A 10,801-nucleotide genomic window follows, 5' to 3' on the forward strand; every position below is an offset into this window, starting at 1 on the left:
GGAAAAGAGGGGTAATAAATGATCCAAAGGATCACCAAGGACAGGCTAAGGTTGGTTGTAATAAAGCAACATTTAATAAATAATAGAGATTAAACTAAATAGAGGTGATTAAGTAAATAACAAAGTAAATAAATAACAGTTGTAAAATACCACCTCACTGTCCAGCGTTACACCACGCTGCGATAGGCCTAACCATTACTCAACGCTACACCACATTGCAGTAGTCCCAAGTTAAAGGCAGTTTACTCAAGTTCTTAGAGGTTCAACTAATCACAGAGAGTCTAGCAGTTCACCCAATAACCGTGGGCACGGCTATTCAAATAGGTTTACTCTGATCAGAGGTGTACTACTGTCCCATAAGACATATATAGTTCCACTACACTTGAACGTGCACCGACATACCACCATGGCATACTGGATAGGAAACTATGATAGGACCATCGCATAACCCTCCCTATTCAATTGCGCCACACTGCAGGTTTCGCTCCCTCCTTTACACCAAGTCAGGAAGACCCCTCTTGTACCTAGGCGAATCCGCAAGCAGCATAGGCCATCGTTACACCACGACGCCCATCCAAACTCTATCACGCTCACCCTAGCCTGGGTACGTTAAATAGTTTGCAATTATACTTCAAATCCCATTGTTGCCCATTCTGGCTTGTGGTTAGCATGGAAATAACTTCCAGGGTTTCCTACGAACCGGTCCTTAACTGCTATGGCTGCCACTCTCAAAACCATGCACCCACAGGCCACCATTATCAATATTTTAGTTGGCATTAACCCGAACCGGGTATTAAATCACTATTAAAAGCTATCGAGAACTAATAATGATTAATGTGTGATCCCATCAGCTACTTGTTCTTGGTCGGGCTAAGCATTACGTAGGCCTAACTCTACTCAAGTTACCCCTAGTATAACATGAATAAGGAGGGATAAACAACGACATAATAATAGGTTACCCGTAAAATAAATACAGTAAATACTTTAATTAAAACAATGCATGTTTGAATAAATAAAGGGGGGCTTTTTGCAATTATAGGTTCAATATGATCAAAGATGAGTGCCACTTGCCTTGCTCTGGTCCTTGGGGTACTTCGGCGATGATTTTGAAGTAAACCGGCGCGTCGACGAGCTCTGAATCTAAGCGACAAAGCACAAAAAATAAATAAAACAGGCACAAACTCTACTGAAACAGCACAATAAAGTATTTTTAATGGATTCTTGGCAATTTTATAAATTTAATAAAATTTGAATGGACTTAATCGGAGACCGGATGAATTAGTTATGAATTTTAGAAGTTTTCTGAGTTTTTAAGATAAAACAGAAAGTCCTAAATCAATTATTGCACAATAAAATGAGGCCGCTGATGTCAGTGAGGAGAGAGGAGGGGTGGCTGACAGGCGGGGGCCACTTGTCAGTGGGAGAGGGGAGATTGAGGGGATGACACGTGGTCCCGAGGAGGAGAGAGGGGTCAGAGGGGTGGAGGCTGACGGGTGGGACCCATCGGTCAGGAGAGAGAGAGGAGGGTGTAGCCGGCTGGCAGGTGGGCCCCGCCGGCCAGTGGGAGAGAACAGGGGAGGAGGGAGGGGCACAGCGCCGGTGTCGGCTCGGAGGGGAGCGGCGGAGCACCGCGGCGCAAGCGACAGGTGACGGAGGGCGACGCGCAGCCGGGGCGGCAGCTGGGGATGGCGCACGGCCGAGCGTCGCGGGTGACGCGAGTGGCAACCGGCGACCATGGCGGCGAACGGCGATCGCGCGGGCAGCGCGGGGAGGCACGGGCGTCGTGGGTGCGTCGGCAACGGCGAGGCGGAGGGGATCGTGCCGACGGGGGCGCGTCGATTGCGACCGGCGACGCAAGTGCGTGGCGGAGGCGCACGGGGTCGGCGGTGGCAGCTGAGAAGGAAAAGAGGGAAGGAGAGGGGAGGAGATGTGCTCACCAACGATGCACGAATGGTGGTGAGTCGGCGTGGGCGTCTAACGCGGGATGACAGCCGGCGGCGAGGTCAATCGCCAACGGCAGAGGAGATCGGGCGGTAGCAGCGGGTTCAAGTGCGGCGGCAGCTTGGGAAAATAGGCAGTGGCGCGCGGGGAGAGGGGATTTATTGGGGTGGTGGCGATGACTAGGGCAGGACGACGGTTAGGGGAGTCTGGGTCAGGCACGAGTGAGGGAGGCGGCGGCGGTTTTGGTCACGGCGGCGGCAGCGCAGCGGAGTCAGGGCCGGGGCGGACTCGGCCGACGCTGGGGAGGCGGACCGGACTTCGGCGGCGCACGGGCGTGGAGCTGGGCCGAGACAGGGGCGCGGCCCAAGCAGGAGGAGGTGGCGCATGGGGAGGAAGGGAGTGGGCTGGCTCAGCTGGGCCGGCCTGGGGAGGGGAAGGAGAAAAGAAAGAAGAGAAGGAAGGGAGAATTGGGCTGCGGCCCAATCTTGAAAAAAGAAAAGGAAAAGGAAAAGAAAGAGAGAAAAAGAAGGGGAAAAAGAAAAGAAAGCCTCACCTTTTTGTTGAGTTTTAAATTAATTTTTGGGGCAAAATTTTATCCTCTGCAATTTGAGTTTAAATCCCGTTAACGATTTGCGAACCTCGATTTAATTAAATTAATTCCTTTTAGAGGGGTTTTCCTGAGTTAATTAAGCCATTTGTTTTTTAACAATTTCTTTTATGAATTAGGATAAAACTCCGGATGTGACATCCTTCCAAGTCCCAAACAAATTATGGACAGTGCACTCAACTCAACTCAAATGGGCTTGAAGTTACACCTTAGACGGACATAACTTTATACCCGTCACAGGTGACGGACCATCATCTATAACGGATTGCCGTTAAAACGCCCGTCAAAGATGTGGTTATATCAGTTACGAGTTTTATTGAAAACCTCACTGGTAGTCTGGGACGGCTTGTTTTGTTGGCCCGTCACTGGTAGCATCACCAGTGACGGGCCGCGGCTAGGCCGCGGCCGGATGCCACACCTGTGACGGTTAACCTATCGACCAGTCAAAGGTGATGGTCAACTCTGACCAGACCATCGGCCCGTCAGTGATATGCCGTCACAGGTATGGGGTTCTAGTGTAGTACGTAGCTTGGGTGATCTCTATTCCACACATGGCCATGAGCAAAAGACAAAAGGTATCCATGGACTGGATTGGAAGAGGAAGCGCTTTGTTTGCATAATTTAGTTTTAGCATCAGTGATGCCTAACAGTGATCAATGCAGCTGGATTATGGTTTGCTATAATCACCTTTCGATGGAATTGCTAGGTGTCTTAAGGACTTTATTGGACTCTTGAATGGATGAAAATTATTCTCAGGATGTATATTATCTGTGCATATGGCGTTTTCAAGTATTTTCCAAGACTATTGCATGGATGAATCAAGTATTCTCAGGATGTATATTATATCTGCATATGTCGTTTTCAAGTATTTTCAAGATGCCAGTTGTATTTTCAGGACTTTAGATATTTAACTGCAGTTATGCTCCCTGTTTTATTGGGAGATAGAACTCACCCCATAAACCGGCTGCATCTGAACATTCCGGCCCGAATGAAACAGGATGAAATTGCATATTACAGAATAGAATGAAATTGCTTACGAATTACGGGTACCACTCATTTGGAAACATATAACGAAAGCAGTAGCAGCAGACTTTTCTAGTTATACTTGACTAGTAATGTGCCCAGCTAATACTATGGTTCCAAAATATATATTTGATAACATATTATTAAGAATTTGGTAATATATTATTAAATTACAATAATTATAATCAAGCTTTAAATCAATCCATGTCACATGTTGAATATAATTAAGCCAAAGTGCAATAGTATAATATTACCTATAAATATTAATCTCAATATCATCAATAAATATATGTTGTCCATATGACCATATATATGAGAATAATACACATCTACATAAGAAAGAATGATATAATATTGTTATATTAACTTATTCCGGACACAAACAAGATCAAAACATAAACATTGATTAAAGAAATTGTCCATACATTGACTAATCAAATTATTTTAACTTTTAGCATTAGCAAATACACTTAAGAAGATCTTGTGCACCCTAAGAAATATTTCTTTCACATATTCTCTTGGTATGCCAATAGATTTATAATAGATGTTATAATTGAAAAATGTATATCGTTCTTATAAAAAACCCATAATATTATATAGAAATGGTTCATCTTGTTTATCAAACTATATTAACTGAAATTATATAAGAAATCTTATTCATCGCCAGTTGATCCATATATTTAGCATTGTACAGGATATATAATATAGTGCAATCATCTATTAATTTTAAAATAACACAAATAATGATATGATCACGTTTGACATGATTGAATTTGGTTAACATCCATGAATATTTTACTTCACATTTTATTTCAACCTATTTTTTAAAAATCTGAGTGATAGGATACTAAAATATAGACCAGTGAACAATGGAAAGTTGAGAAAGAATTACTTAAAGTTGCTGAGAGAAAACCTTATATTTTTTAAGCAATTTTACCATTCTTGAGAAGGTACTAGGAGGTACCACTGTTTTCTATGTAAATTTGGTACCTTCTAGTATCTAGAAAACAGTGGTATCTCCTAGTACCTTCTCAAGAATGGTAAAATTGCTCTATTTTTTAAGAAGCATAATGATCAGAGACTTATCATTCTGAGTTTTAACTCCACCAAACACATATTCCTCATAAGATTCAGAAACAACAGCAATAATTAAACAACCAAATATAAAATAAGTCATGTTATTGTTAATTATTGAAATACCTCTTTTAATTAGAAGTGAAAAGAAATAAAAGAAACAACTTGTACCTAGCAGTTACTCGTTGCTGTCTAATCTATCGACATGTTCATACTCAATTTGCAGGGTCAGGCTCTAGTGTAGAACTTCGGCATCCAGACTACAGCTGTTGCTCGGACTATCTAGCATCCAGACTCTATCATAGACATTAATGTTTGTAAATATAGATTGTGCATAATTATAGTGACTACATTATTGAAAAGCGTATGTTAGAATAAAATGTATATATTCCTTTTCATAGAAATTCAATGATATTATATAATCGTATTCGTTAATTATGCATTTTCAAAATTGTAGTTTCTATAATTATGCATTATATATACTTTACTAGTAAATAAACTCATTCGTTGATTTCAAGGTATATTGAACGTGACACGTTGGATATGAGGGGTGAGGATTATAGAAGTGGGGACTTCATGTTTATGAACTACAAGGTAGATGAATGTGACACGTTGGATATGAGGGGTGAGAATTGTAGAAGTGAGAACTTTACATTTGCGCACTATAGTAGATGAAGTAGAGTACATGGACGATGTTATCAAACGCAACTTATTTCATCAGATTTTTTTTTTCAAATTTCTTTGGTTTTAACTAATAAAACCCGGTGTGAGTAATATGGTCGTGTGTACAGAGGCACAATTTGTGGTATATATATACACACGTAGATATCTAAATCTAATTGTGAAAAGGATATCTCATATTATTGCTAATGGTTGTTGTGTGACAAAAGCTATTGTGTCAAAGGTTGAAGTTGTTAGTATGGGTGATCGTGTTTGTCTGGATCTTTGCAGTATGATGCGACCAGGTGATGGCCTTCTGGTCTGTGTATATTTCTCACTTGTTCATTATAGGTACCAGACTAAATATATAAATGAAATTTTGAAATATATCCTGCTGCACGGAATTGCTTAAATCATTCTACATGGATGGACTACTATGCGGCCAATAGAAATGCATAGCCTTTTAATTACCTGTTTCAAGCATCACCAGTCTGCCGGTATATGATATCAACAATTTCTTGTTTACTCTGAAATCTGAATGCTTGGAGAGAAATTACATTGCAAGAAGGCCTTTCAGGGTCAGTGCGGTAAGATATCAACAATTTCTGTTGAAGTAAGCTACTGCAGGCATCGCAACACAGCAAAGAGTAATACGAATCTATTTGTTCTCCATTCAGGGGCCTGTTCATACATATATGTTGCAGCCCCTGGACCCTGGTGGCCGAAGTAGCTAGCTATCTCTCAGAGCTGGAATCAGGCCGGGAAGTAATCGTTGTTCACTAAAATGGTTTGTGGCGCACTGCAATTGTTCGTCATTTTAAGATTGAAGCAAGGCCTTTAATCCTTGTAGAAGCAAAGGTGCATAGTTAACAATGATCTTCCTTCAAATGATAACAGTACATACATTGTCTATTTCGTGGCGTATGTGCTTGCTGCAGGACAACTGTGGGGATGATACTTACAGCATTTTCCTGCGAAACGCAGACAGCTGCACCAAAGGCCCGTTTAGTTCCAAAAAACATCGCATAGAATATTTGGACACCTAAATAAAACATTAAACATAGATAAAAAAATAATTGCACAGTTCGGGAGAAAATCGTGAGATTAATCTTTTGAGCCTAATTAATTTAAGATTAGCTATAAAGCTAAAGTAACCCACATATGCTAGCAGATTAATTAGGCCCAAAATATTCGTCTCGCTGTTTTCAAGCGAGCTATGAAATCCGTTTTTTCATTTATTTCCGAAAACCGCTTCCGATATCTGGTCAAACGTCCAACGTGACACTCTAAAATTTTCTTTTCGCAAACTAAACATGCCCTTATCACTCCTGAAAAAGGTAGACTCATTAGGGGACAGATTTTGAAATAGGACAGGACAATTCTTTGAGCTGTAGCTCTGACTCCAATAACCCAAATATTTGTGTTATATCTGAATGATGCTAATCAGTAGTGATGCAACCATTCTCGAGTTCTCTAGTGCGGTCCTAGATTTAGCTATATCTAGAATTCCATGTGGTTGTTACCCATAAATATATTTCATCAACTTATTCTGGGACTGTATGATTGTCTAATGTAGGATCTGAGTTTTGGTGACGAAACCGGGTAAGGAGTTAAAGTTATAATAATAAACAATACAGGCCAGGTTTCTTCTGGGAATGTGCAATGGTGGCATACATATGTATCACATATATGAGTAAAGATCAGGAAGGATCATAGAAACCAAAAAGGCCAAATTGTATACTAACTGCAACACTCGAAACCTTATAATACCAGTTTAAATCTGAATCATGGTTCTGGATCATCAAACTGGAATAGAACACGAAGTGTGAATGGAATTAATAGGAAACTGGTGCATGCTAATGAAATTCACACAACTATTTCAAAGAAAAGCCTTTGATTCCAAGTTAGTGAGTGCTTGGTCCAGAACAGATGATTGTTTACCAGATTATTTCAGAGTACTTATGTTTAAATAAGATGTAGATGCAAAATCTGTTTGCGCAAGGAATTTAACGAGGGTGCATATCTTTTGTTGCATGTGGACCCCATCAGTTGCATTTGATCAGTCACATTTGAGTTTTGGCAGTAAACTACTTTTTAATAGTATTTTGAAAAACTAAACCCGAATAAAAATTATTTCCAAAACTGAGCGTCTAGGATTGAAGGCCGGAGGCTAGCTTCTCCAGGCCTATGGCACCGTTTGCAACAGCAGCCGTGGCTGTGCTGATTTGTGCGCGTGAAACAAGGAGAGCCACTGGCACATGATTAATAAAGTATTAGTTATTACAAACTGGAAAATAGATTTATTTGATTATTTTAAAGAAACTTTTATATATAAAAGATTTAAAAAACACGCCGTTTAGTACTTTAGAATGCTCTGAAAAAGGATAAATAACATAGCTAAACTGCAATTTCGAACAGCTCCTATGCTGGCCGGGCAGCCAACGAGGTCCACCGCTGCTATCAGCACTATCATTCATGTAAAATGCCTACAAAAACTATCCCACAACTAAATGCTCTCTGTCGTCTAGACTGCACAACTCTTTGTCGTCTAGACTGCACAACGTCGCTGGCTCCAGTACTGCAGTTAGACAATCACCCTCACAAAGTCAGCCATTTCAATTACACAGAAGCATTGGGGGCTTTCTTCTTTTTGTATATATCATAGTTCCAAACAAACCACCGGTGTCACTGTCAATGCAGCGAACACATGCATAGATCACATCCAAGTAGACGAGTAATTGTGCAGTGGCTATTGCAAAACTCCATGGACATGCATAATTACGATCACTTGAGCCATACTTCGAGTTCATCAATTCAATTATTCAGTTAAACCGGGCCTTCCTATTCAACTCTAATTTTGGTTGATGCCCTACCCAGAGCTTACACCAGCAATAATAAGATCTTCAAGTATAACTGGAAAATGGAAACATATGACAGTGTGGTTAAAAAGAGAACTGTTAAAAAATTGGAACATGTGCCTATTAAATATTGAAAGACTAGCGGTTTAAGCACATAAAGCCAATAGCAATCTAAAGATTTCAGGTATAACTGGAAAATGGAAACATATGACTGGTTAAAAAGAGAACCTTCCGTTAAAAAATAAGAATATGTTCCTATTAAATATTTAAAGACTAGCTGGTTTAAGCACATAGAGCCAATAGTAATCTAGGGAGGAAGAATTATCTTGGAGGCTAATTGTCCATTAGCACACTCAGGTTTTGTATGCGCGTGGAGTTGAGTGAAAAATGTGCTTACCATTAGTTTGGCGTTCTCCCATCAGAACCCTCTTGTTGTAGTCTGACAACTTGCCGATGTTCATAGGCATTAGCCTATTCTGACCAACTGCAAAATTTAACATGAAGTTTAGAAGAGAGAATATAACCAATTTACAAGCCATAAAAAAATGTATAGATTTCCTACCGCATTCAGTAAAATTTGTGGCAAAAAGAATAGGATTGCAGATCAAGTCATACAGTCTCATCTTCCCAACTCCACCCTTAACAAGATTACCATCTTGGTCATAGCGTGGGCAAAATTCAGCACCCCATGAATTGAGAAAGTACAAATACTGTTGTCCAGAATGCATTCCTGCTCCAATGATAACAACAGCATGCCCAACAGGAATTATGCCTTTTTCAAGAAACCTGGCCAATTTAGGCGCTTTGTAAATCTGACCATACTTCAGATTCTTCAATCTGTCACCGCTATACAGTGTACCAATAAGTGGAATGCCATCAGCGAGTACCGAACAAATCTTCTCAAAGTCAAATTTGTCAATCGTCTCCACAGCTACAGCAGAGAAGTGCTTTAAATGGTCCTACAGTTATAAGCAAACATGTAATGTCTTGGAAATATAAGAAATATATATAATAGAAAAATAACCCGCTACCTATACAATCAACTCACTTCTGAAGTAATACCATCATTTTGCACAGTAAGGGCCATTGTCACTAGCTTGCCGATACCAGTTTCACCATAGGACATCCCATGCCTACACTTCTCTTCAAACATCTCAACAATTTCAAAGGGGTTTATCCCTTTTACAGAGTCAGGATCTTTGCCCCGAAAAACCTTCCTGATCCTCTTCGCAATCTCTAGGCAGGACGCTATGGAAAACGCAATGCACTCAGCTACAAAAGGTAAGAGTAATGGGATTAAGCAGATGCTAAGCAGCTATCAGATAAATCAAATCCATTAAGCAAAATAATTAGGTGCACAGCTTCCCAGCCTATCTTGAAACACAAGTGGCTCAATACCATGCTAGATCATGTTTGGCAGACAATCAACCTTTGCTGTCAAACAAATTACAGACAGCTATAAACTGGCATGGTCATGAGTTGGAGACAAACCAGAATCCCAGCATAGTAAAAAGTACTGTTATTTGTATCAATTGAAAAGAAAAATCAATACATCATCCACATTGCGAACATCCAACCATAACTACACTTGCCAAAGCATGAGGCCAGTACAAGGCCAGATAATCAACAAACCGATAGTGAAAATTGCAGTAAAAAAAAGATTCCATTGGCCCAACACGAAGCAAGACGTAATATGCAGGCCAAAATCGAAGGTACGAGGAACACACTCACGACTATCTGACTGATACTTCACATTGCCAAGGCCGCCAATCAACTGATGCGTGTTCGCTTTGACAAGATCAAAGCAGAACTCGAAATCATCCAGAAACGGAGAGCCGCATCCAGAACATCTAAATGATGGGAGATCAAATAGAAACTTCTGCACTGGTAAGTTCATCGTGTTGCATTGAAAGCATTCCCAAGGCTTCGCGTCGTAGCTGCTTCTGATCCCGCGCCTGAAGCAATCTTGGGGCGCCATGAGAGATCACCAACAGCTGTAACCAAGAGACGAAACGGGGAACCTAAGGAGAAATCTGGGAAACGGAGGAGTATACCAAGAGTAGGCGATAGGCGATACGCAGACGGAGAAAACGAAAACCCTAACCTCTCACAATGGCGGCGATAGGCGGACGGAGAAAACGAAAACCCTAACCTCTCACAATGGCGGCGGCAGCAGTCGCGGTCGCAGAAGGAAGAAAGGAAAACCCTACGGGCGCTGGTTAAAGAAGAATCCGAGAATATAAAGGCTCGCAGGAATTCCGTTGCCCGTCCGATCCGAGATGGATGGATGGATGGGTGAGAGTCTGCGCGCTGCCGCGTGTGGATGCGTCAGATTAATTCAGGTGCACCTAAGTGCAAGTTCAATAGTATAGCGAACTACTACCTACCAATTTATCTATAGTTAATCTAATAACAAATTCATATAATAATTACCTCGAAAACATAAATACATGGTCCCACATATCATACACACACTGTGTCTTGGAGCTCGTGCTACAGCTGGCTATAAATTAGTAGCTCAATTCTCTTCTCTCTTATCTCTTACCTTCTTAAAATATACTTATAGCTAACTTATAGCCTGCTATTCTACCTGCTCTAAGAGCAAGTTCAATAGTATAGCCAACTACTAGCTCTAAAT

General features: G+C 40.9%; 1 protein-coding gene across 2 annotated transcripts; it reads right to left on the bottom strand.

Annotated features, from left to right (window-relative positions):
* Positions 1-7,675: 7,675 nt before the first annotated feature.
* On the bottom strand, positions 7,676-10,359 carry LOC102715977. 2 transcript variants are annotated; one of them, XM_015841767.1, is made up of 6 exons: positions 10,268-10,359; positions 9,895-10,157; positions 9,212-9,435; positions 8,726-9,122; positions 8,561-8,647; positions 7,676-8,218 (listed from the first exon to the last, which is right to left on the bottom strand). In XM_015841767.1, exons 2-6 carry the CDS (start codon positions 10,139-10,141, stop codon positions 8,175-8,177), a joined length of 999 nt encoding a protein of 332 aa, XP_015697253.1. In that variant the 5' UTR covers positions 10,142-10,157; positions 10,268-10,359; the 3' UTR covers positions 7,676-8,174. The 2 variants fall into 2 exon arrangements, with proteins under 2 accessions (XP_015697253.1, XP_015697254.1); XM_015841768.1 differs by having other exon boundaries at positions 10,316-10,331.
* Positions 10,360-10,801: the final 442 nt, after the last annotated feature.

Source organism: Oryza brachyantha, chromosome 10 (genome assembly GCF_000231095.2).
Source record: "Oryza brachyantha chromosome 10, ObraRS2, whole genome shotgun sequence".
Classification (NCBI taxonomy): Eukaryota; Viridiplantae; Streptophyta; class Magnoliopsida; order Poales; family Poaceae; genus Oryza; species Oryza brachyantha.